General features: G+C 35.5%; 1 protein-coding gene and 1 long non-coding RNA gene across 4 annotated transcripts; one reads left to right on the forward strand and one right to left on the reverse strand.

Moving 5' to 3' along the window:
• Positions 1 to 11,699: 11,699 nt before the first annotated feature.
• LOC103524647 lies at positions 11,700 to 27,705 on the reverse strand. Of its 3 annotated transcripts, XM_008489676.2 has the most exons (5): positions 27,552 to 27,705; positions 26,731 to 26,790; positions 25,665 to 25,928; positions 22,370 to 22,474; positions 11,700 to 11,917 (listed from the first exon to the last, which is right to left on the reverse strand). In XM_008489676.2, the coding sequence occupies exons 1-5, from the start codon at positions 27,643 to 27,645 to the stop codon at positions 11,715 to 11,717; spliced, it is 726 nt and encodes a 241-aa protein (XP_008487898.1). In that variant the 5' UTR covers positions 27,646 to 27,705; the 3' UTR covers positions 11,700 to 11,714. The 3 variants fall into 3 exon arrangements, with proteins under 3 accessions (XP_008487898.1, XP_008487900.1, XP_008487901.1); XM_008489678.3 differs by lacking the exon at positions 26,731 to 26,790; XM_008489679.3 differs by lacking the exon at positions 22,370 to 22,474.
• LOC108254584 lies at positions 23,084 to 25,615 on the forward strand. Its single transcript, XR_001809917.1, has 2 exons — positions 23,084 to 23,157; positions 24,071 to 25,615. It is a non-coding gene; the product is annotated as an uncharacterized LOC108254584 (long non-coding RNA).
• Positions 27,706 to 27,775: the final 70 nt, after the last annotated feature.

The raw sequence follows: 27,775 nt of genomic DNA on the forward strand, positions 1-27,775 counted from the left end.
CTCCTTTCTTCCCATAAGTTTTGATAAGTTTCCAGGTTTTTATTAACTTAATTGCATCTTACGCTGAGAAAAGCAGGAGAAACAGGGAACAGGGAGCATTTTCTAAAGGGCGTCACATTACGCCCTGCGTGTTCCAATGGGATGTTCAATCCTGTTTCCAAGGAGACTGCTTTCTTCTTCAAACTTCTTGTTTTTTCCCACTTCATCTTCTACATCCTTTTTCAAACTTGTAATACGATCATCTATTTTCATCTATTTGAAAGGCTTTTGCTTTTTCAACATACTTGGAAGCTTGTCTCTTCCCCATTTCGTTTTAGTATAAATTGATGATGAAGGTCTTTTATTATCTTTTCAATTAGGTTATTTAGCGTGAATGCCAGAAGTATGGTGACACTATCTCATTACGATTGTGCTCCATTCATTGATTTATCGCTTCCAATTTTCCAACGAGGTTCGGATTTTACGAAAGGCTAGTAAATTTTTAGAGAATTTATCACACATGGTCTTGAACCTACCTCATAGTTATAGATACTGTACAAATATAAAGAAATCGGTGCCAAAAAATAATCTGGAACCTTAAGATACCGTTATTTCAATATCTATAGTAAAAGTAAATTTTCTAGACACAAATAAAAATTTGGCAAAGAAAAAGGAAGCTTGATGATAACGTAAGATCCTTTATAGTGCAGTCAACAAGATAGGTATAGCGCGAACGACCTACTGCCCGGAGTATTAAAGCGCTTTAAGAAGAAGAAGAAGAAGAAGAAAAAAAAAAAAAAAGATAGGTATATATAGTTACCTAGCTAAATATAAGATTTTTTTCTGGTCTTCACGAAGTACCTCAAAGACTAACACTGAAAAATTGACCATTGCTCAATTCAGTGTCTGTTGGAGCAGTGGTCAGTTTCCCAAAATAATAATAATAATAATAATAATAGTGCTTATTTATGGGGGGAAAATGAGTGTCATCCATATGCTTTTCTTGTATGTACTTGTACCTATTTCTTGTTGTTGCAGCTTCCATGAAATTGTGAGATTTGTGAGTAACTTGGGGTTCAGCCCGGGGAGTTTCTTATCCTTAGCAATCAACAGGGGACACTGATTTTCATGGTAGAGTGACACTCGAAATCTTCTTTAACTTTTCGCATTCTAATGAGGACGGCGTTTGTCGTCATACTCGTTAACCAACTTTGGTGGTGTAGTGGTTAGCACGGTGGACTCTGGATCTGAATGTTGGTGGTTCGAGTCCAATAAGTTATGTTGTAAAATTTAGCGTTTTATATTAAGCGGGGAACGACATTTGTGACAAGCATTTCTGCCCAACAGAACACAGTATTAATTATGTAGGTACCTCGTTCAAAATGTTGTTTCTGTGATAGCTTCATCAACCTTAAAGTTCAAACGGTAACGTTAATATTACAAAAAGTATACACGTATATGTATATAGAAAGCAAAGGAGCATCATTCATTTTTATTTACTTAGCAAGAAAAATATATGAAAAGTACGAGCAGGGGTTTTCAGGGATGTAATAATAAAAACTCAATCCCTAATTCAATAATAAAACAGTTTGCACCATTTATTTTCATTACATTTCATATACATATCTTACAGGGTGTAACGTAAGTATTGTTAATGGGGCAGAATTCTCCAAAGGGAGTTCTTCCACCCAATTACAGGTTTTGTCAAGGATCTAAATGCTTAGATACAGTACCTAGTAGAAAGTAAAAAATTTGGGTAGAAACTGAAAAAAAAAAAAAAAAAAAAAAAAAAAAAATTGGTGATATTTTGGAGGATAAGATATATTACATCTGATGCAGTTGGTTGGGTTGACGATGCAGAGAGTATGATTAACGATGTTGACGATATTGGAATATAAGAACAAATATACAAACCAATCAAACCATAGATTTACATCCAATTTTCCAATTTATTTCTGAGGCGGTTGACTTCAGTAGGTATTCACTTCAACTTCTCAAGAGATTAGTTGAAACCCCAAAGTACCAGAAAAGTATCTATAGGTAAAGCTAAAAACAGAGAGGAACCGCAAGCATAGGGCATAGAGCATCGAGCAAGTTGAGGAAAGAGACGATAAGTGAAAGAGGGAAGTGACGAACTCAAAGCGCATAGAAGAACTGAGACCAAAAAGCTCTTGCTCTCCGTTCCACTCTGTTTGCTCTTGACGTGGACTCGAACTACATACCTCCAGATCCGAAGTCCAGCGCCTTAACCACTACACCACTGAGGTTGGTTTTCAATTGGGAATGATACTCGTAATTTTGAGGGCTACTCAAGGGTAGTTAAGGGGATCTTCAAGAGTGTCTACTCTCTACAAAAGCGGAGCGGAAATGATCAAGAGTTATCTCGTGTTTTACAGGTGCAATAAAAAAAAAGTCAAAATCTCCTCTTATGACAGGAAATCAAATATTTCAATGAATAAAAAACTATAAAGGAATTTAAATAGTGGAAGTTTGCTTTCACTCCCCTCAAAGTTAAAAGTTGTCGAGGTTAAAATTAAATAGAATTTTCTAACCACTAAGAATTTTCTTTCGATCTCCAAAAAAAAAAAACTTTCAATTTAGGTTCGCCAGCCTAGTCAGCTTGGTGGGTAGAGCGTCTGCCTTGTAAGCGCCAGGTCACGGGTTTGATTTCCGCTCGGGGTGAATTTGATCCTAAACAGATGAGGTTCATTTTCGGAACGGGTGGCTTTCTCCTATCATGTCTTCTTCTCTCTTCGCTTATAGTTCCCCCTAAGGTTAGTGCCTCCTGATTTTTTGTCATCATTTGAGGGTGTGGGCACAATGTGAGCTTATACTTACCTAACTTTTGTTCTAACAATCATGCCCACGAGAAGTTAAGGGTTTCAGAGAATGAACTCAGTAGAAAACTCATAATATTGGAGAAGAAAATTTATGTTTTGCTCTTGGACAGACAGGAAAATCAAATCCCTATGACTTTTTCGAGTACAAAGGAAAAATTGTCAATTTCTTGAATATATCTCCGAGTGTTGGCGATATTTCTTCTGATCAGTATTAATCCTGCAGATTAGATTTCAAATTTATTTTAGATCTGTTTGCAAGAAAAGGTACCATTTTTTCTCCTAATACCTAACATCCTAGCAAATATTGTGCAAGACTCAAAGATAATTTTTTTGTTAGTAAATAATAATTTGATAGTCCATCCTAAGATTATGGCCTTAGAGAAGAAATAGATATTAATATAGTGTCAATGAAATGTATTTAGGTACAAATTTAGGTAGTCATCGCTTTGATCGGCTTCTAATGCTTCCACAACCTGGTGATTGGGAATATTGTTTGCTGTATTACTATTTTCAGTTAAGGTACCTTTACACTGGGGCAACCTAACCTAGCAACAGGCAACAGCGACCTGCGGCGGATTGCTTGTTGCTGGTTGCCTGTTGAGAATATTGTCACTTAATTTGTGATCACTTATGTTAAGCAAAGTTTCAAATGGTTACAAAAAAAAAGGTTACCCTCTGAAGTAATGTCAGTGATGTCGGCCAATGCAGAAGTTGGAAAAAATGTCGATAATCCAAAATGTAAATGGCAAAAGAAATTATTAAAGTTACGTAAAAAGGAGGATATCTTAGTCTGAAGCCATTGTACAAACTCCAAAGAATATACCAAGTGATTTATTAACTTCTATATTTTATAATTTTGTAGATATATTTGCAATACCTATACCCCTACCCACTAAAAAAAAAAAGTAAAAATCTCTGGGTAAATAATAAAATATTCAAAGGGCTTGTAGGGGCTCCCAATCGGACCTAAAATTGAATGAGCAAGTTTCATTTGTGTTGGAGATGTGTATACTCGTAACTCTTACCAACTTCCATCAAATTCAGACTAACCGATCAAGAGTCAGTGTAGAACAAAACAAATAGACAGAAAGAGGGAAACTATCAAGAGTTAGCGTAGAAGAAATTTACATCCAACCCTCTCCAAGAATGGAAAAGCTTGGTTAGAAAATTTCCGCCCTGGTCGGGATTCGAACCCCTCCTGGTTGAGAGTCAAAGCTCTTGACCGCTCGGTCACAGAGGTTCGAAAAGTCTGAAAACTGAAAAGTTTCGACCCTGAATTCTCAATGAAGCATTTTCAGTCGAAATTCCTTCCTTTAAAACGGGAAACGGGATGAACAGTAGCTTGTCATCGTTGTAATTTTTCTTATCCCACTAGTTGACTTCACTCATTTCCTGGACTGACCAACTCTTGATTTTCTCTTTGTCTCAGCTGGAAATTTTGATCGAGTTATTCAAAGTTCCGGAGTCGAAGTCTCTAAACCGTATGATTTGTTGTCACTCTGAGAACTTATTTGGATACATTTCAAATTGTTGCTGAAAAAATAGTTAAATATAATACACAGTTAACTTTTTGATTAAGAAATCTTATTGGTTGAATTCAAAATTTTCAACCCATCTGATTGCTTAATCCAAGAGTTTAACGTAAACGGAGTTAAAACTCACTTTGTGAACCCTGCCATTAATATACCTATTCGTATGTATAAGGGCGTAAGATGTCCCAATAGAGAGTGGATTGGAAATACCTGGTTTCGTCCAAATTCACTGCAGATCAGAAACTTTAAAGCTGTAGGGTCCATCTTACCATTGAGAGTTAACAGAGTGTCAATAATTTTCTTTGACGTCACCCATTTGATTTACACAGGCCATCAGTATTTTATTAAACTCTGGATTAACTGAAAACTCTCGGTGGTAAATCGGGCAAAACACAAAACGCGATTTTCATCTTTTAGCCCTTCCTAAACGAAACGCTTCAACATTGAAAATAATACTGACAGGTAAGAGCTGTCTTTAGTGAAATCAAAAATCAAAGGCAGAATGAATTAGTTTCAATTAGAACCTCAGACGAGCCTTTGTTTTGTCCCTAGTTTCTATTCAGAACTTTCTCCAATACGTTTTCTCCCAAAGTCGAAAAGGCTAAAAGATTGTTTCGTTTAAAACAGTTTGCATGTTTAGGATGAGCGGGCATATAATGTGAATTATAAATCATTCCTTCGGGCTTCCGCTTTCGCTATTGAGACTTCATCCCTAATCTTTCACTTAATATTATTATCCCTTGAAATTATATTTTCCAAAACTCTTTTACCGTAATCCAAAAAAGCCATTATATTTTTATACTAAACTTAGGTATGTAGATATCTTATGGAAAAGTGCACTTGGCGATATTTTTAGGTAGAGGATTGGAACTTGATTTTTAACCGAGGTTTTCGATTCGTGATTTTTACCTAACTAAAAAAGAGAATGTAGTAAAAATCCTGGTCGGATTTTTACTAAAAAGTACCGCCATCGAAAAAAAAGTTCAAATTGAGATGACCAATTCGACACAAATGGGTTTGTAGGTGAATGAAAGAAAGAAAAAAGATACTAACATGTCTACACTTTTTTAATGTTAAATTTGAGCTGTCAAGAACAAGATTTCTACAAACTTCCCTCATTTCCCATACGACCTGAGTTTTTTTTAAGAACTAAGGGAAAAAGGAAGTTTTCAAAGTTCCACTTTTGTCCTCCTTTTTATTTTGTCTCTATGAAAATCTTGCATACGTAGGTAGATAGTTATACAATGCATGCATACGTTGTTTTTCTCGGACTTCTACAAAAACATGAGGGTAGACACGTTTCACAGACGATAGGATAAAATAGAATAGAATATACCTTGTTTATCCTGCCCGAATAGGACTGAAAAGTCCTTTTATCCCCGATAGTGTAGACTGTAGACCCTGATTAATAGAAAAAACTCCGATTAAGCAAAAGAACTGAAAAATGGTTAACTCAAGAGCTCAGGACTAGTCAAGACCCAAGTACCACTTCGGAGGAAGGCATTAGATTTCAAAGTTTCATTTCAGTCTCCAAAACTCACAGATGAGACCTGACACTGAGAAAAGGAAACAGCTCAGTTGTGATGAACGGATATAGACTTGAAGTTCCAGTGTTTAAATGAAGATCAAATTCACCATTAAGATACATAAGGGAAGGATACATTATAAGGATAGGTCTTACACACTTAAGTAAGCATATACCCATTTGGTATCCCACACTAGAGATCCTCTTTGACAAATTATCTTCTTTTGAATTCCAAATCGGTTCGCTGTGTAAGGTGTTTGATACAAACTTCCGCGAGGTGCAGGAGAAGATTCTTTCGAAATCCCGGATAAAATGTGACAGTTTCACCCAATTCCCGATTTTGAAAAGGCAGGAGAAGATTCTTACGAAATCCCGGATAAAATGTGACAGTTTCACCCAATTCCCGATTTTGAAAATTTGGACCGATTGCATTACATAGGAGGTATCTTTGCTACACTTATTGTAATAGTCTGGATGTCTGGAACAAATAGAAAGATCTCCAAACGGAGAAGATGTTGAATTGGTATCCTGATACCGGATATTACAAACTGGATAGCCTTTCAAAGTAAGCTGTTACTTACAAAGTAAGACCTCTGACAAACCCAACTCTTATCGATAACAAGCAAAAAGGTGTTTCTGGAAAGCGAAAAACCAGTAAAAAAGAGTCAAAAGAGGAAGGCGAAGGATATAAAAAGTCATCAATAATGACTCCAGGAGGCCAGTGGTGAGGAAAGCGACGATAAGGCGTACATATTGCAAAGGTTGGGTCATTTCATTCACAGTTTCCGATTCAGTGAGCAAGGTGCCCCCTATATCCGCATGTATATCCTCCTAAGTCCTTGCGTCCCGTGGGAGATAGCCTCTTTTTACTTTCTATTACTACAGTATAGCGAGCTATACTAGTAATGAAAGTACCTATTGCAATCGGTCCAAATTTTTTACTTTCCTTTTTACAAAAGGAAGATATGAAAATGACTGTCTCTGTACTGCGTTATACTGGGAGATAGTCCTGTGAAGAAAACTTCAACGAAGGAATTGAGATCCAACCAAGATTTAAACTGTCGATAACTCACTGATGTTTTAAGTGCGGCCGTATTTTCCCTTCCCAATTTTCAGGTAGTAATGGGAGGAAATAGTACAATGTCAGGGAATGATCTTTTTTCCACCACTACCGCCATTAAAATTGCGAAAGGAAAAGCGTTTTGTTTGTATGTTTTTACACAACTAACTAATTTTATTATTGAACAGTTTCTTCGATTTGGTTGAAATTTGCCAAAAGGTGTTTAACACATAACGAGACCTTTCTTTCTACAGTTGATAAAGTTCCAGAGTAGGAAGAAGATGGACATAAGTATGAGTTACAACCTACATAAGGCCTTTTAAATGGAAATCCAAATGTAAGTCAGATTCATCGTGAATGTTGACTTTTGATTCGCTATTTAGATAAAAACTTTCAACAACTTGGTGGTCCAATTAATAAAACCAAATTGATTTGGACAAGAAATTGATAAAAAAATTAAATTAAAAAAAAAAAGTTGACTGAAAAATCGAAGAAAAAAAATCCTGGACGAGAATCGAACTGGATGTGAAGAGGCAGTGGAGATGACGGTGGATGAGGTTTTATCTGTTCATCGCGGAGTTATCATTATTTTATCTCCTGGCTATAGAAATATTATTTATGACAGCTTTGTCATAAGAAAGATTTATTATGTCAGAGAAAACTCAAAACGTTAGCCTATGATACACAAATAGACTTCTTGTAGGATCAGAGGTTTTTCAAAATTATTAAATGAACTAGATTATCCTGATAATAAAATATAGTCGGTGGCCTAACGTCAAAAAAGCTGCATTTCGTCAGGAAAGCACCAAATTTGGCATGGACCTTTATTTGGACCATATAATAAAAAAAAGCTGTCTAGGGACTCTAGGGGACCACTAAAAACTACATTTTCTATTTTACCTAAGGGTAAAAACAGAGCGGAGAGCATCCAAAGAGCATTGAGCATGTTACGGAAGCAACGATAGAGGTTAATATTCAAAGCGCATCGAGATAAAATCAAAAAGCTCTATGCTCTATACTCTCCGCTCTGTTTTTCACCTAAGCAGGATGATTTGTACAATCATGATCATCAAATATTTCAAAGGAGTTTGAGTATCTATGAGATAAAAAGTGTATGGGTGTAAGTAAATCAGAAAGCTCACCACAACTCTTCATTGATGAAGTGTGCGATGAAGATCATACACGAAAATCTCATATGCGTTAAATTTAATGATAGAGTTATTAACGCTAAACATTTGGGAAAGGGAATAATAACATATTTTCAATGCATGAGGGTGTAAAATGTACCATTTTAATGTTTGTAGGTAGGTACAGATATTAGTAATTGGAATCACGACAAGTACCTTGCAAGCGCTAGGTCGCGAGTTCAATTCCCCTTCGGGTCGGATTTTGAATCGGAATATTTAGACTGTGATAAATGAACCTAAAATCGACTGTATGACCAAACGTCAGTCGTACTTCGTTTGCCATGTTGCATACGCGGATATTTAGGGCAGTCAGACACTAGTAAAAAAAAGCTGTCTAGTACCATTGCATCGCTCAGTTTTTTTCTACCGATGAGCATTTAGATACTCGTAGTACATCATTTTAACTGTTTGATTTGCTTTAAGCATAATGGAAATCATTTTTCTTTTATCATGTAATATTTGTGAATAGGTATCTGGGAATACCTAGTACTGCACAAACTTTCCTAGAGTGACTTAAAATTTTGTGGTGCCTAATTCCCCATCCGTGCCACAAGCTTTGCTTTTATGGATGCGTATACCATTTACATGAATTTTTATGTTCTGTTGTTATGTTGAAATATATCAGTAAATGAAAACTTGATAAATTGAATTGATTATCTACTAATTACCTACCTACCTACCTACCTACCTACCTAATTTTGAAGTTTAAATCTTGCCACGGTTATTCATAAATCAGTTTCTAATTAGGTCTTTAAATAATCACTTTCGTAAGAACTTGTCAGTCTTTGGATTTTGCTTGCCAGATTTTCAGACTTTTAATTGGAGGAGACATCTGAGCTCTTTTTGAAAAGAACTACTTTACATATTATGATTTTATACATTAAAATAATGTAATATCATCTAATAATAAAATATTAGCTTTTAGGCATCAATCAGAATTGGGAAAAAATCGATCTTGAAAAATTCAGGAAAACACATTGATATTCTCTTTTATAATATCAACAACCTTCTCAACATTCATTATCCAAATTGCCTGGGAATGCTAGGATCCTTCTCCCTCATATAATTTTACGAGAAAGCAAAATCCGAAAGCAGGAATATTTTTTTGTGAATTTAAGTAATAGTTTACTTATAATAAGAGTAAGAGATTACAGAAAAACATCATGTAGAATATGAATAACAGAAAAGGGAGTAGCCCACTCTGTAAATGCCCCCTTCCTTGTAAATGGCTCAACGCAGATTCATATCACTTTAATATATTTATTCCTGTGTTGAGAAGTTGAACATATTTTTTTCCTTTTACGGATTAACTTTTGGAGGGGGAAAGATGAGTGTCATCCATATGCTTTTCTTGTATTTACCCGTACCTATTTCTTGTTGTTGCAGCTTCTATGAAATTGTGAGTAACTTGGGGTTCAGCCCGGGGAGTTTCTTATCCTTAGCAATCAACAGGGGACACTGATTTTTATGGTAGAGTGACACTCAAAATCTTCTTTAACTTTTCGCATTCTAATGAGGACGGCGTTTGTCGTCATACTCGTTAACCAACTTTGGTGGTGTAGTGGTTAGCACGGGTATTCATAGAGTAGGTACTAGGTATACCTGCGCTACGTGCAAGCTAGGCACGGTAAAAGTTACAAGAGAAGTAACAAAATGGAATTTTCAAAAGAAAAACACTTGCGCCTTGTTCAGAACTTCACAAGCAGGTAGCTGAATCGATCACAGGAACTTACCCTGTACAAGTTTATGACTTTCAATCTCCATCGCCTCCTTTCTTCCCATAAGTTTTGATAAGTTTCCAGGTTTTTATTAACTTAATTGCATCTTACGCTGAGAAAAGCAGGAGAAACAGGGAACAGGGAGCATTTTCTAAAGGGCGTCACATTACGCCCTGCGTGTTCCAATGGGATGTTCAATCCTGTTTCCAAGGAGACTGCTTTCTTCTTCAAACTTCTTGTTTTTTCCCACTTCATCTTCTACATCCTTTTTCAAACTTGTAATACGATCATCTATTTTCATCTATTTGAAAGGCTTTTGCTTTTTCAACATACTTGGAAGCTTGTCTCTTCCCCATTTCGTTTTAGTATAAATTGATGATGAAGGTCTTTTATTATCTTTTCAATTAGGTTATTTAGCGTGAATGCCAGAAGTATGGTGACACTATCTCATTACGATTGTGCTCCATTCATTGATTTATCGCTTCCAATTTTCCAACGAGGTTTGGATTTTACGAAAGGCTAGTAAATTTTTAGAGAATTTATCACACATGGTCTTGAACCTACCTCATAGTTATAGATACTGTACAAATATAAAGAAATCGGTGCCAAAAAATAATCTGGAACCTTAAGATACCGTTATTTCAATATCTATAGTAAAAGTAAATTTTCTAGACACAAATAAAAATTTGGCAAAGAAAAAGGAAGCTTGATGATAACGTAAGATCCTTTATAGTGCAGTCAACAAGATAGGTATAGCGCGAACGACCTACTGCCCGGAGTATTAAAGCGCTTTAAGAAGAAGAAGAAGAAGAAGAAAAAAAAAAAAAAAGATAGGTATATATAGTTACCTAGCTAAATATAAGATTTTTTTCTGGTCTTCACGAAGTACCTCAAAGACTAACACTGAAAAATTGACCATTGCTCAATTCAGTGTCTGTTGGAGCAGTGGTCAGTTTCCCAAAATAATAATAATAATAATAATAATAGTGCTTATTTATAATAATAATAGACTCTTGAGTGGAAGGTAACCACTAGGCGAGGTTAACGCCGGGGGCGTTTTCTACCACCTAACCCTTAGAGCTCCATTACTATGTAATCACACTCTCAAATAAATGAGGATAAAATTCCATGCCTCGGCTGGGATCGAACCCACGCCCTCCTGTTTACGTCAAATTTTCAGATAAAGAAGGATAAAATCCCATACCTCGGCTAGAATCAAACCCACGCCCTCCTGTTTACCAGGCGAGCGTCTTGACCACTACGCTACCGAGGCAAAAGGAAAATAGACCTCAGTTTTCTGCAATCCAATTAGTCCTAGTGCTTCGTTTACTATAAAATATCAATTTTCAAAGCATGTAGATCGGCACCGTTTTAAGAAAAGTCGTATTGCATCTTTCATTCTTGCATCCGTCTGACGCAAATGATAACTTACAATAGGTAACTACTTCCTATTATGCATTCAATGAATGCCGTCTGCAATTTTGAGTTCGAATTTTACATAGGGGTAGAAGTGGTACTCGACACAGGTTGAATTGGATTCTGCTTTCAAAAGATTTCCTCTCCCTTTCACTTCTTTTGGTGATATTTAATATTTAAGTAGGTAAGTAGAAGTAGGTAATTTCCTACGGACAGATATGAAAAATAGATAGGTTGTACCTATCCATAGTTTTCAAATAGGTTTTCCCATCTAATAGGTAGACAATTCTAGTGTCTTAATGTTACATCAAATCACTACGTTCATGTTTATGCTCATCAAGTAGGTATCAGGCAGGCCTGACAGGCGGACCTATTCAGCCGTACCTGTCAGGTCTACCTGATAGTGAGTGGCTGGCCTAGTTATCTACAAGACCATACTTCCACAAGACTCACTCCTTCAGCGATTCTCACCTAGATGGTTGAACACAGTGGCTCTTTCACTCGGCCAAGATCTCAGTGGTGCCCAACTTCTGGGCAGATAGTAGGGCCGGATGGGGGTCCTGGGGACGTAGTAGCTAGGCCTATAGGGGAAGATACTTGAGAGGGCAGCCATTCTGTTCAAATGATCATCCCATTGTCTCAATCCCTTGAACGGAGCGTCTGTGAAATGAGTGAAAGAAACAGGTGGAAATGAGACGGTTCAAATAGACGGTATTCAGATTTTTTTTTTTACAAAATATGTAGCTTTACAGAGATTCTATCAACCACCAAGTGGGACATGTTTATCAAATTAAATTTAAAAACAATACATGTAAGTTCCACAGTAGATAAAATTTTGTAAAATCTGCATTATTCCTAAAATTATTATTTATCAATACCTAGGTGTCCTAGGTCCTAATTACATAAAAACTCGAAAAAACCTCATTTTAGTTACACTATAAAAGTAAATAATTTTATGTTTTGTCCTCATTTCAAATGCTCTTGGATTTCATTTTTTCCTCCAAACAAGTGTTTTTTGTTTAAACAATGTTATTTTTAACACTAAAAAAATATTTAAGTAAAAGGAAAATATACCTCAGTTTTCTGCAATCCAATGAGTCCTAGTGCTTCGTTTACTATAAAATATCAATTTCAAAGCATGTAGATCGGTACCGTTTTAAGAAAAGCCGTATTGCATCTTTCATTCTTGCATCCGTCTGACGCAAATAATAACTTACAATAGGTAACTACTTCCTATTATGCATTCAATGAATGCCGTCTGCAATTTTGAGTTCGAATTTTACGTATTAGGGGTAGAAGTGGTACTCGACACAGGTTGAATTGGATTCTGCTTTCAAAAGATTTCCTCTCCCTTTCACTTCTTTTGGTGATATATTGGAGGATAAGATATATTACATCTGATGCAGTTGGTTGGGTTAACGATGCAGAGAGTATGATTAACGATGTTGACGATATTGGAATATAAGAACAAATATACAAACCAATCAAACCATAGAGTTACAGCCAATTTATTTCTGAGGCGGTTGACTTCAGTAGGTATTCACTTCAACTTCTCAAGAGATTAGTGGAAACCCCAAAATATCAGAAAAGTATCTAGGTAAAGCTAAAAACAGAGAGGAACCGCAAGCACAGCGCATAGAGCATCGAGCAAGTTCAGGAAAGAGACGATAAGTGAAAGAGGGAAGTGACGAACTCAAAGCGCATAGAAGAACTGAGACCAAAAAGCTCTTTGCTCTCCGTTCCAGTCTGTTTGCTCTTGACGTGGACTCGAACCACAAACCTCCAGATCCGAAGTCCAGCGCCTTGACCACTACACTACTGAGGTTGGTTTTCAATTGGGAATGATACTCGTAATTTTGAGGGCTACTCAAGGGTAGTTAAGGGGATCTTGAAGAGTGTCTACTCTCTACAAAAGCGGAGCGGAAATGATCAAGAGTTATCTCGTGTTTTACAGGTGCAATAAAAAAAAGTCAAAATCTCCTCTTATGACAGGAAATCAAATATTTCAATGAATAAAAAACTATAAAGGAATTTAAATAGTGGAAGTTTCTCCATTGATAAAAGTCAAAAACTAGTGTGGGAAAGTCGGAGATATTCTTTGAGATTATGGTGGTGATATTCTTAAATCTTAGCTTCCGTAATTCTTTAATTCCCCATCAATCACCTTAAGTAGGTCTGGTTTATATCTTAGCTATGGCACCACTATACCTACTTATTGTCTGAAGATAGGACATACTTCCTTGATCGCAGATCTAGTGATTGAAAGTCGGACGGAAAAAATTGGATGAACATAAAAATCATGTCTAACGGACCTGGATCAGACCGTCTGAGCGTGTGTGGTGGAAAAAGCTTGAGACCACAGTCTCTCAGGCGGTCTGACAGAAATAGGTCTCAAGGGTTTTCCGCCACGTTCTGACTGTCTGACAGACAGCGGTCCTTGAAAGTCGGACGAATAAAATTGGATGAACATAAAAATCATGTCTAACGGACCTGGATCAGACCGTCTGAGCGTGTGTGGTGGAAAAGGCTTGAGACCACAGTCTCTCAGGCGGTCTGACAGAAATAGGTCTCAAGGGTTTTCCGCCACGTTCTGACTGTCTGACAGACAGCGGTCTGAGCGTGAACGGCTTGATATGGTAAGCAATATCAAAACGCGTTCTAAAGTTCTCAAAGGTTTAAAAAAAGATTGTCACACTTCACGAGTCATTCCAGATCATTGAAACCCTTTGATAAAAGTCAAAATATTCCAAATTGTCCAAGTCCGGTTAGAAACAATTGATCATGTGTCCTCACGGAAGGAAATACAATACTTGAAATTTATTGCAGATAAAATTTCGGCTAATGTTTTCAACCCCTGTGTTTTCATTTTTAAACTAATTTTACAGCCCCTTAAATTTTTAACAACCATGATGATTTTCATGCGCTTGCTTTTTCATTTGACGCCCCCTGCTGAACTTTGCTTTTTTTTTCTTCTTTTCAAGAAATAATATTGTGAAGATTAAACTGATAGTGATTAATTAAACAAAGTTTGATTTGTTTGTGTTATTGCTCCCATGCTCCGTGATATAAACAAACCAGATTAGATTAAATGGTGGTTTAGCGAGCAGAAAATAAACGTAGGTAGTAGTATAATTTAATATTGCACTTGTAGTCTTGTCAGTAATGGAGTATCACACTGGCCTGACGTGTAGAAGACCCGGGGTTGAATCCGGTGGGGGCTGGAAAAAATTCAACCACTATTTTTTTGGTGTAGGTGATATAAACAAACCAGATTAGATTAAATGGTGGTTTAGCGAGCAGAAAATGAACGTAGTATAATTTAATATTGCACTTGTAGTCTTGTCAGTAATGAGAGTATCACACTGGCCTGACGTGTAGAAGACCCGGGGTTGAATCCGGTGGGGGCTGGAAAAAATTCAACCACTATTTTTTTTGGCGTAGTACTGAGAATTTTTTCGACAACCTACCTATTGGTAGGTATACGTTTAGAAAATAACAAATAGTCATAAGAACAGTACTGATTTTCGTTGAATAAATAACAGTGGTGTTTAATATAAATAAATAATAGATAACAAATAATAATTATTTAAAAAAATAAATAAATAACATTGTATGGTTGCCATACTGTGATGAAATTTACAAATGGAGCTCAAAGAATAAAATAAAAGCTTCAGTCAGAAATCAGATAAAATCAGGTATCTGATGTTCACATGAAGTGATTCAGGGGTAACAAGGGATTCTTGAAGACATTTGTAAATCAGGAAAAGAAAAAAATAAAAATAAAATAAACAATCATGTATAAATGAGCACTGCAATAAATTCATTCAACTTTAGTTTCGCTTTTCGAGAAAACTAAGTACGTCTTTTTGTGTTTGATATTTGTTTTTGAAGCGTTTTGGTTCGTTTTGAGTTGGTCGAATTGAATTCGTTAGCTCGGCGTTCAATTAGAAGAAAGAAGCAGGAAGAAAGGAAGATGGGTACTGGAACGTACCAAGTTAGTAGTAGTACCGTCTTCTGGTAGCTGGAACAGAGAAAAATAACACATCCAATTAGTCAGATCCTTAGAAAAAATAGCATCAGAAACACATCTAATTAGTCAGAAAGAATTCTTTGCTTGTCTCGTTGTGTTGTACGATCACAAATCAAGGATAGGATACCAACCACTCATAATAACAAGCTAGCCAAGCAATCAATTGTTTTCACAAAGCTCAGCTGGTGTATCTTAAATAGGCGAAAAACTTCAACGCTAGCGGGAATTGAACCCGAGGTCTCAGCCCCGAGACATAATAAACAGTGAACTACAGAAGTTGTTCAGTATTCATAGAGTAGGTATACCTACGCTACGTGCAAGCTAGGCACGGTAAAAGTTACAAGAGAAGTAACAAAATGGAATTTTCAAAAGAAAAACACTTGCGCCTTGTTCAGAGGATAGGAAAGGATATGGGATTTAAAATCCATATCCCGAACTTTATTATCTGGATAGATTTCAGAAAAGTAGATATATTTTGGAGCTATAAAAAGATATTTTCGGAGATACTTTGATGAAGACTGTAATAAAGTCATATTAAAAACTAAAGACGAGATTAACCCCTTTTTAGGTGATCCCTAATTTAGTCAGGTTAACCCAGTAGGTATCAGATGAGACTGTTTGAAGCTGGTAATGATGATTAATGATCTTGTTAACATATCGGTGTAGTTATAACGTTTTCTTTGAACCCTTGATTTAGACAGGATTGAAACAAAGCTGTATTTTTTGATAAATTATAAACGTGAAAGACAAGTCATCGGATTTGAAAAACAAACAGAAAAAGGAAAGTAAAAAATCGGATTGGTTAAACGAAAATTGTATCTGTACAGTCAGGAGACACCAAAAGGAAAACCAAACGTGGAAATGGTGTCTCAGATTTGCCACTTTGAAAAGTTTTTAAAAGCAGAGCAAAATTTGCGTCGAAAATTACTATCTATGAATTGCAATTGATTTAAAAACAGGTTGATCAATTTCAGAAAAATTGTACACAGGGATTTGAGCGGCAAAAACGGTTTTCCGTTGGTAAAAATAACGGGAGCCAAAAATCAACTCACTAGGCAGAGAAATACGAGTATTGCGGCTATAAGAAAAGGATAAAAAATCCAAGGACTTTCTGAGCTTACAAAAAAGATATCTATGACGCGTGTAAATTAGCTCATCCCTAAGGGGAATTCAGCTAAAAAAACGCTTAATTTGCGAGGGGAAAAAAGCGAAAACAGGGACGATCACAAGGCAAAGGGTCTGCACTTACTGTAGAAGGGTCTGACAGGGTGGTAGCCCCACAGATAGGTTCTCTTAATAGGCGAGAGGAAACTGTCTCTCAAGTAGAAAGGTGTTCGTGGAAGAGTAGTGTAGGGAGAGACGTAGGGTCTCAGTTCAGGGTATTCCCACCACCATGGGTCGTCCAAAGTAATTCTGGATTTCGGTGTTAACCAATTGGGTTCAAGAAGTTCAGAAAGAGGTTTTCTCAGATAACCTCCGCGGGTATAAAGGGGCTGACCTATAAAAACGAAAAGACAGACACGGGGACTTCATAATACATGCAGGAAAGAACAATAGCCTGAAGGATAGAAAAACGGGCTCAAGGATGGAAAAACAGGATGGAAATGGGTGTGAGAGAGGGACAAGGATAAGATTCCAATTTGGAGAGAGCTGTTGGGTTGGATTTTGAACTTTGGTGAGAGAAAAAGCTATTGTTAATGTGATAATCTGATAGTTTTGTTTATTGAGATAACTTTAATAGGATAATAGGGAAGTAGAAATCCATAGGAATGTATTGATTAGACTTCAAAGGACAATGAACATTTTAACACAGGAATTAATATATTGATCATGATAGTCTGAAGTATAAAGGTTCTGGACTTTTTAGTCTAAACTTCTTTGAACTTATACAATCACAAGGACCAAGGACCTCCATGTAAACTTACACAATTAGAGCCTTGTTTGTCGAAAGTATGGTATTGTACTTGTATTGGTTTGGCAAAAGTCGATTTCTCTTGTACTAAATGCATGTGTATGCGATATTTGCCCAAATTTCAGTCATCTAGACCTGAAATTTGTGTATCGCGTACACAAGCAACGATCTGTCGAAATAGCAACTTTCACTCCCCTCAAAGTTAAAAGTTGTCGAGATGAAAATTAAATAGAATTTCCTAACCCCTAAGAATTTTCTTTCGATCTCTAAAAAAAAAGAATTTTCTTTCAATTTAGGTTCGCCAGCATAGTTACTTTGGTGAGTAGCGCCTCTGCCTTGTAGGCGCCAGGTCACGGGTTTGATTTCCGCTCGGTGTGAATTTTATGTTAAACAGATAAGCTTCGTTCTCGGAACGTCTAGCTTTCTAATATTCTGATGTCTTCTTCTCTATTCGATTTCAGGACGATAAGACCTTAGCAGTTACAGTTCCCTCTATAGAACTTTTCTCTTTTATGAACTTTCCTCGTGCTCTGTGCCAAATTTCATTACTTGACTTGGAATAAAGCCACCAACCTCCAGATCCGAAATCCACCGCACTTACCACTAACTGAGGTCAGTGCCTCCTCATTATATTTGTCATGATTTGAGGGTCTTGGCACTTTCCTAACTTTTGCTCTAACAATCGTGCCCACGAGAAGTGAAGGGTTTCAGAGAATTAACTCAGTAGAAAACTCATAATATTGGAGAAGAAAATTTATGTTTTGCTCTTGGACAGACAGGAAAATCAAATCCCTATGACTTTTTCCAAATCCTTCAGTTTTAGGGCGTGAGATATTTTATAAGGAGTTTTTTTGAGAAAATATTGTCACTTTGTGATCACTTATGTAAAGCAAAGTTTCAAATGGTTACAAAAAAAAGTTTACCCTCTGAAGTAATGTCATTGATGTCGGCCAATGTAGAAGTTGAAAAAAATGTCGATAATCCAAAATGTAAATCGTAAAAGAAATTATTAAAGTTACGTAAAAAGGCGGATGTCTTAGTCTGAAGCCATTGTACAAACTCCAAAGAATATACCAAGTGATTTATTATTAACTTCTATATTTTGTAATTTTGTAGATATATTTGCAATACCTATACCCCTACCTACTATAAAAAAAGTAAAAATCTCTGGGTAAATAATAAAATATTTGTAGGTCCATTCATTCTTGAATTTTGAATGATAGTAGAGAAAAAAGCCACAAAAATACAGGAAAAGGGATGTATTTTTGGATAGAGGATTGTAATTGTTCCGGTGTTATATCTAATAAGTCACCTCTGAAGAATGGGTATCTTTTTGACACACCTGGTTAAGCAAAAGTCGGCGTGACCGCCTCCTTATGTTTATTAAGGTTTTAAACCTCGAAATATTCCATTCATAACTATAAGAAAATCTGACGTAATTTAAAATCTTCTGCTGCCTCTTCATTTCTGCATTTTTTCTAAGAACCATCTCATGCTCACCTTTCTTATGCCAGCTACTCACGCTCAGACTGTCTGCTCAGACTGTATTTAAGTAGGTAAGTAGAAGTAGGTAATTTCCTACGGACAGATATGAAAAATAGATAGGTTGTATCCATAGTTTTCAAATAGGTTTTCCCATCTAATAGGTAGACAATTCTAGTGTCTTAATGTTACATCAAATCACTACGTTCATGTTTATGTGTGAATGACTAAATACTCATCATCAAATAATCATGTCAGCGAATTTTTTCATTTAATTGAAATCAAGCAAGCAGAATGCAAACAATTTTGAGAAAAAACCTACTACAGCAACACATAAGTATAAGAACAAAATGTTTGTTTTTAAGGTAGATGATTGATTGTTAATGTTGGAAATTGTACACCAGTAGAACTTATCATCTAATGCGAATGTTACAAAGAACCACATGCATGCAGGAAATGGACTGCTTTTGGGAGCTGTGTTTGTTTGTTTATTTTTTTATTTTTTTTTTTTTTCAGCATCTTCTCTGTTACAGGCAAAAAATGCTCCTTATTTCAGGAAAATCATGTTCCCTCTTTCAAAAACATGATGTCCCTAAAAGAAGCATTTTGAAAGAACCGCCTTCTTACTCACAGCAAAACTATTCGTGTCCGAATGAATGAGTATGAACAATGTGATAAAATTTGGATAGAATGAAACTTAAAACTGCAGACATGCTGGCAATGAGTCAAAACTACCGATTGAAATGGCAATGAAAATTTATTCAGTATTTATACACAGAGAATATTAATGACGGGTCATGTAGAATTGTAGACAATAGAAACAGAGAGGAATATTAAAGCAAGCGGTTAAAAATGTTAAGTCAAAGTAAAATGCAGTCACACTTTAAGTTAAAAATGAAAAGCTGACATTCAGTGTTAGGAATAGGTCACACTGTCTATTCATTCAAGGAAATGAAATTCTATCGACTATTAGTCAAGAACATCTAAGACCAAACTATACTGTATCTAGATAAAATATACTTCGGACCCTATATTTGCTATCTTTGTCAACATTATGGACATTTGGTTTTACCTACTCTTGTATGAAATTGCCAATTTTTCTAGAGAACCTTGGAGATTGTCTGAACACTAATATTTAAAGTTAAATTTAAAGCGGTCACAAATAATCCTGGACCGAACAAAGAAAGGGAGTCATGATTTAACTAACCGTTAAAAATGTTATTGTTCATTTTAAAAGAAAGAAAACCATTTTTGAGAAAGTATGCAAAAAATATACTTTGATTAAAAGTTTGTCAAACTAATACAGGCACTATCCTAGCAGGAGATTATAGACAATCACAAGATAGGCAAGATAACCTATAGAAGAAAGTTAAATTCATTCACTTAGCTACCACTAACATTACAGACCAATGCACATCTACTGAGGGAATTATTATCATGGCAAGACTAAGTAAATTATTATGGATTACTCACCTTGAACATGTAGGCCACATTATGGAATCACTCAGTGATTGATCAAATGGTTCACAGAAAATATATTAACTCAGCGTCTGGTCCAGATAAACTCCATAAAATGATAAATCAAAACACAAAATGACAAGCCCCCCAATTTTCTAGTTTTTTTGGGGGCGTAAAGCCCCCCAGCGTGAATTACCTACATTATTTAGTATTTTTTCCAAATCTGAATCAGGTCATTTCTGACACGAAATTTTACTAGAATTTATTTACAGAGTACGTTTAATGGTCGAATTTCGAATGAAGCATGCCGTGGACGTTAGCAAGTAGATAGACTCCACTTGTTAGTGATCTAAACGACTAACGGGGATCTAGACATTATGGTGCATAGAAAATCTAAACAGAGGTCTAAATATTTTTCCAAAAAATAGACAGCACACAATTCAAACTTGGCCATTCCCAATATTGATTAATAACGCTTCAGGAAGCATTTGTAGAAAGCGAAAAGGTAATCGTGAATTGCGAAATAAGATAGCATTTTAAATAATGCTTTAAACATTATTTGAAAAAAAAAAAATCTTGAAGCAAGCGGCAATGACTTTAAAAGGTAAAAAAAAGGTTCAAGTGAACTTTTCGTTTTTAATAACAAAGCCCTGGTTAGCAACTATAAAAAGTGTTATTAATATTATTAGGAATAACTCGCTGAAAATGTGTACTTTGAACAATTAACATGATTTTGAAAAGACAAATTTGACCATTAAATGTCAAAGTTACGTACAAAATATTTTTTTAAGGACAAAAGATAATTATTTTTCAAGTTGGGTACCTCATCTTACTGTGTTTGTCTAAAGTTACATGTGTACGTACCTAGACTATACTTAAAACGATGGGATATGTACCTACCTAAATAATATCTATTAATAATTGCATAATATTCTAGAGCAGTGATTTTCAACCGGGGGTACGCGAGAAAAAATTGTGTAATGGCGGAGAAAAGCAAATTTTGAATTTTGACGGCTTATCAGTGCAGTACAGTTCAGTCCAGAAATGAGTGTGTTTAGAATATTTAGTAGTAATGGTACACATCAACCTAGGTATCGATACCCGGTACTCATTTTGATGATGGCGGGGGTGCGTGAGATTAAATCCGGGTACGAAAGGGGTACGCGGGCGAAAAGAGGTTGAAAACCGCTGTTCTAGAGTGACGTTTATACTGAAATTATTTGATGGCGCGGTAGGATCTACATATAATTGTATGTACAAAAATTGAACTTTGATTTTATCATAATGTACAAGAGGCGATATTCGATCTTAGTTTTCGTTTTAGGTGGGAAGATTTATACATAAAGCTATTATGAGTAATCATTGAATTCAAATGTCATTCAATAAGATATCTGAGCGCACGGCAGTGCGCCAGGCCAAGTTCCAGTAAGCACGCCTGTGTATCTTTACACGAACCGATTCGGCAGGTTTTTCTCTATCTACCATACCAGAGTGTTTCAAAGGAAGTTTCAAAACTTTTCACAACTCAATATTTATAGGACAATACGACAGCTATTCAAGTATTAAAAGCGAAGCTTTCAAAATATAAGACACGTTAATTATTACAAGTAGTTTTGAAAAGATAAAGAGTCATTTTAGCATTTTGGAACTTGGATACGGCAGTGCCCTTGGACTTTTTGTTGGTAAGAATCCAAAAGACCCCCCATTACTACAAACTTATTATTGGTCCGGAGATTTAAGGACAATTAGAAGAATCTCAGGACATGTTAAATGAAAAGTACACCAAATTTAGACTTTTTGTGGTTTCAGTACACTTTTTGTGTGCCAAAGTAGGGTAATACTTTTTTTCTGGCTTCAGTACACTTTTAGGCCACTTTTTGTGTGTCAATTCTGCTAATTATTCAATGGAAATTGGATAATTAAGCCAAGGGATTCCGTTTTCCATAGCCAAATGACAATTTATCTCACTTGAATAGTACCTCCATATAGTCGTAAATTTCGGAGCCGGTAAGAATCCAAAAGACCCTCCATTACTACAAACTTATTATTGGTCCGGAGATTTAATGACAATTAGAAGAATCTCAGGAAATGTTAAATGAAAAGTACACCAAATTTAGACTTTTTTGTGGTTTCAAATTCTGCTAATAATTATTCAATGGAAATTGGACAATTAAGCCAAGGGATTCCGTTTTCCATAGCCAAATGACAATTTATCTCACTTGAATAGTACCTCCATATAGTCGTAAATTTCGGAGCTGCATGTCAAGCTTTATGCTCAATGGTGATTCGTGTGTATAAATGGGATAACTTGTACGGTAATACGTATATAAAGGTCCTGCAGAAAATAAAATCCAATGTCAGGACATGATGGAAAAATATCAACTGAATCTCTTAAAAACTCACCGTCGAAAATTTGGTCGAATACATTACTTTCCTTATTAAGATAAGGAAAGTAAAAAAAAAATGGACTGTAATCCTTTTAGATCCTATTTAAAACGAGAGCAGAACGATCTACCAGAAAAAACGGCAGTCACTAGGCTAGCAATGTAGGCAAATAGTTTAAAAATGAAATTAATACGAGTAATTGACTGGAATTGCTTAACATTGGCAGGCATTGCTTATCTTTTCTCCCTGTGTAGTTACCAAGGGGAAAAGATCTTGGTGTTTTTAGAGGCCAATATTTTCACAATGAAGGCTGAAGGGCGACCTCAATGCCTTCAGTTCCCTTAGACAAAACTAGGAGCTAAATTTAACTCAAGTTTGCACGTGAAAATAAATCATTAATGCTCAGAACTCATTTGTAAAAAGAGATCAATCATTAGGCATAATTTACCTACAAATTGTTCAAAATTGGAATGTTTCCATATGCCCTAATTTTTTCATGTCGCCTAACAATTTGAAAAATTTTCGAAAGGAAATTAGGTTACACCACCTGACATACCTGTGGTACTTAGATCAAGGTAAACACCATTTTCCACTGTCCTTACTTCTACATGTACTTCTCATGTGTTAGAGAAGGTAGTGCGAGTACAAGTTTGCACGTGAAAATAAATCATTAATGCTCAGAACTCATTTGTAAAAAGAGATCAATCATTAGGCAAAATTTACCTACAAATTGTTCAAAATTGGAATGTTTCCATATGCCCTAATTTTTTCATGTCGCCTAACAATTTGAAAAATTTTCGAAAGGAAATTAGGTTACACCACCTGACATACCTGTTATGAAAAGTACCTACTCGTTAAATCCGAACAGGTATGAAAAATAAAATTCGGTAGAAATTAGTGAATTACTTGATTCTAGCTAATTATTACTTTTTTTGGTTCACGATTTTGAAAATGGTTTGGTTCAGAAAGAAACCAACTGACAGGGTCTTTAACACGTCACAAAAAAAAAAATTGGTACCTGTTATGAAAAGTACCTACTCGTTAAATCCGAACAGAAAAATAAAATTCGGTAGAAATTAGTGAATTACTTGATTCTAGCTAATTACTACTTTTTTGGTTCACGATTTTGAAAATGGTTTGGTTCAGAAAGAAACCAACTGACAGGGTCTTTAACACGTCACAAAAAAAAAAATTGGTTTTGTATGGTGTAACCGAACTTGGTCAATTTTATTTGAAAATAAAGTAGGTAAATTGTAGATATGTACCCGTTTCTAAGAATATTAGGAGTAGGTAGGAATGTAGGTACGTACCTTACCCAATACCTAAGTGACTGCCTGAGAAATAATGTGAATACGTTTTTTTTTTTTTTTTTTTTTTTTTTTTTTTTTTTTTTTTTTTTAAAAAAAAAAAGAAGAAGAAAACGTTGAAGAGAGAAGAAAGAGAAAAGAGTAGGTACAGAAAATGAGATAAGTAGGTACTTAGATCAAGGTAAACACCATTTTCCACTGTCCTTACTTCTACATGTACTTCTCATGTGTTAGAGAAGGTAGTGCGAGTAGGTAAGTAAAGAAAATGTGTAGGAGGGACAGATAAACAAAATGATCAAATTTACAGACAGAGGAATTAGAACTCAAAGTAAAATAGTAAATAAGGGTCTAGAAATCTAGATATCTAAGTATTCTGGGTGTCTAAAAGGAAAGTGTAAAATGTGGAGCCCAATAACATATTCTATAATCTATATTCTCATCTCACTCTTTATGGCTTTTCACAATCCCACTGGTACAAAGAGTTCATTTTACTGAAGTACATATGAAAGCAGAGAAAATGTCGCTTAAAAGATTCAAAATAACTAAAAATAAGAAATTAACATTAGGCCTAACGCCCTACAATTTACGTGTTAAATCTACTCATATCAATTAGTTCATTTTATTTTAAAGAAGTTTTGTATTCGTCTAGGTCTCTAGGTTAAGAAAGTAGCTATTTTTGATCGACAGCTAATTTTATTTATTAATGAAAATACTCTTGGGTTAGCGAAAGTTTCAAGAAATACATCGGTTATGAAAATTGATAATTTGGTTATGAAAATTTTGTAGCTATACGTAAACTAACAGATAGAGTCGAGTTCGATCGAATAAAATCAAAATGTAGAGCGAGAAATTGGTTTAAGATCCTAACTAAAGATATTGACTTCATTGTTGAAGAACATAAAATAAGGTCAAAGAGAAAAGTTCTCTTCGAAAGTTAAAAGAAGAAAAATAATGGAAAAAAGTATATTTAAAATAAAATAATAAAAGGGTAACTCATATATTTACATGTAAAATGTGGACGCAGTACCTAAAGTAAGAGGACAGTTAAATAATTTACCTAGATTTTGTGTTCCCTCAGAAGAAGAAAAATAAGATGTTGCACAATGATTCCAGTGGAAATGAAACTTGACGTTAAGATGATAATATTGTGGAATGTTTAGTAATTGCGTTCAAACAATACTTAAAAATTCTCGAAGCATCATGAGAGCATTCGTGTCCCATCATTGATAGAATGAACGAGTGAAATTTCATTCTTTGCAGTCGAATTTTGTTATTTACGAGCTTGTTTTCTATTTCTAGTCTGACACATAAGATCCGCTACGTATACTCTGGCAAAACATTTGACATTAGAATGTTGGTGACTAAAATGTTCTGTTCCTGGCAGTTTTGTCATCACGTCTTAATCATAGCTGATCGGGAATATGATTTATTCCTTCATCATTTCCTGCCTAGGTCTGGCGCTCTGGACAGACGGATTGTCACTGGAACCCTCATGCAACATCCAGCGGGGACACAAGTTACGAAATAAATAATAATAAATAAAATATCGTATAAGAAAAGTATTATATCATAAGAAATAAGAAGTAGTATATTGTGGTTCAGTTCTTAGAGTAAAATGGTTCAAAAGTTCCGAGAGATTTTTGTCGCAAGGAGAAGATTCATTCGACACCTTTCAGAGAAAAAACAAAACACCTTTTCAAACTTCGTTTCTATACCCACGTTTTTTTAATAATTATCTCGTTACAACGCTTTTGTCATACCGTCACGATGGGAACACCTCAGAGGATAGATAGAACGTGGTTCGAGTCTCGTGTGTACTGGTCTAGTACGTACCGTGAATACCAACTCTGGGGAAGGGCCGGTCATAGTGAGGGTAGTGATGAGGCTGAATGTTGCGCGGGGAGATACCGTAGGTTTCGCGAGAGATGGGCAGATACCGGTAGCCGGGGATGTTGATACGTTCGTGGGGGTTCACTGGGTCATCGTATATAGACTTGAAGGAAGGATAGGTGGGGTATTCAGAGATGAAGGGCCGGTAGAAGCCTCGGGGAGGAGGGTGGTAGTGGTGTACTTCTGGGGCTCTCATGTCGTCGGTACCTACAAAATGACAAATCACAACACAAACATTAAAACTCTAATTATAACAACATTGTGTCAGCTAACTTCTTCAAACAAAATCAAGCAATAAACTACGAGTACAAATAACAAGATCAACCTCTTGTTTCTTATTTATTAATTATTATTATTATTATTATTATTGTTTCATTAAATACTTTATTTATGAAATTGGGTGGGCAGGTACTTATTCTAGGAAAGAAGAGCCAAATTAAATGTCAATAGACTTGCAGGTATAACGGTTGATGTTTGGGTTTAAAATGCATCATGTCGGACAAAAGTAAATCGAAGCTCTTATCAAGCTGACAAGCTCCATCTCTCTCACTTGCTTTCAAAATCACAACATTTCCGGGAAATTAAATGTAAAAAATTATATCTACCATACCAGAGTGTTTCAAAGGAAGTTTCAAAACTTTTCACAACTCAATATTTATAGGACAATACGACAGCTATCCACAAAAAAGTGCAATCAATAATGGAAAAAAATGTTCAGTTATTGAAGGATAACATTGAAAATGGGATAGCATCTTCATTAATATTTAACATTCATCAAACAAAAAGGAACTATGGAACTCAAGTTGCTCCCAGCTATTCTAGCTAACTGATTTCAAGATGCTCTAATAGATATAAGTTAAAAAGGAAAGAAAAAAAATCGGTCATTTTGCGCAAATTAATAAAAAATTATGGAAAATTTGAGGATCATATACAATGTGCACAATATAATGGAATATATTCCATTAGAATTCTTCAAACCATGCTTTATGCCAGTCTTGCATATGCTTACTAGGATGTTCAGCAACAGGTTTAATAGGCTGATTTTTGTCTAAAAGGATAGCCGTTGAACCTAAACAACAAGAAACTTACATCAGCGGTTGTGTTAGCTTTTTTTACTTTTTATTCTCGTGTATCTGTACGATAGACTCGTATTTATGAACTAAATGGTACAGATGCTACACCTCAAAGCAAACTGGAATTTTTTTAGCTCACTGTTGTATTTCTTTCCTACTGTTTGGAAGGAAATCACTGTTTAAACTAGCCTAAAGTAGTAAGAAGCTATCAAATATTTTAAAAAACATTCAAGAAAACACGCTGGCAACTGTAAGGTTGCGCTTCTAATCTACGTCGAATAACAAATACTTATTTACAATACGAGACCGATCAAAACAAATTTGTAGATTGAGACTTTTTATTCTCGTGTATCTGTACGATAGACTCGTATTTATGAACTAAATGGTACAGATGGCACACCTCAAAGCAACCTGGAATTTTTTTAGCTCACTGTTGTATTTTTTTCCTACTGTTTGGAAGGAAATCACTGTTTAAACTAGCCTAAAGTAGTAAGAAGCTATCAAATATTTTAAAAACCATTCAAGAAAACACGCTGACAACTGTAAGGTTGCGCTTCTAATCTACGTCGAATAACAAATACTTATTTACAATACGAGACCGATCAAAACAAATTTGTAGATTGAGATCGTCTTCTGAAAAGTAAGAAGTATTAGGTACCTTGCTATGTACATTGTAAATTTAGAGACTAACATCTAGGAAACATAGTTACATAATTATTTACATAGGGGTCGCTCGTACAACGAAACCCATGCTTACCTTTCAGGGCTCTAACGTAGGATTGCCAGAATTTAGCTTTTCTTGTGATTGGTTCGTTTCTCCCTATCATGTCCAAGTGCTGTTTTAACATCATTTTGAATCTGTTGTCTGTCTCACCGGCTTATCTGAAATGAAAATTGAAAGAGGATTGTTAAAAAGAAAACACAGTACAAAATTAGTGGATGCGCCACATTTCCCATTCGATATAAAATAGTGGATGTATC

This window comes from Diaphorina citri, unplaced genomic scaffold (genome assembly GCF_000475195.1).
Source record: "Diaphorina citri unplaced genomic scaffold, Diaci psyllid genome assembly version 1.1 scaffold111, whole genome shotgun sequence".
Lineage (NCBI taxonomy): Eukaryota > Metazoa > Arthropoda > Insecta > Hemiptera > Psyllidae > Diaphorina > Diaphorina citri.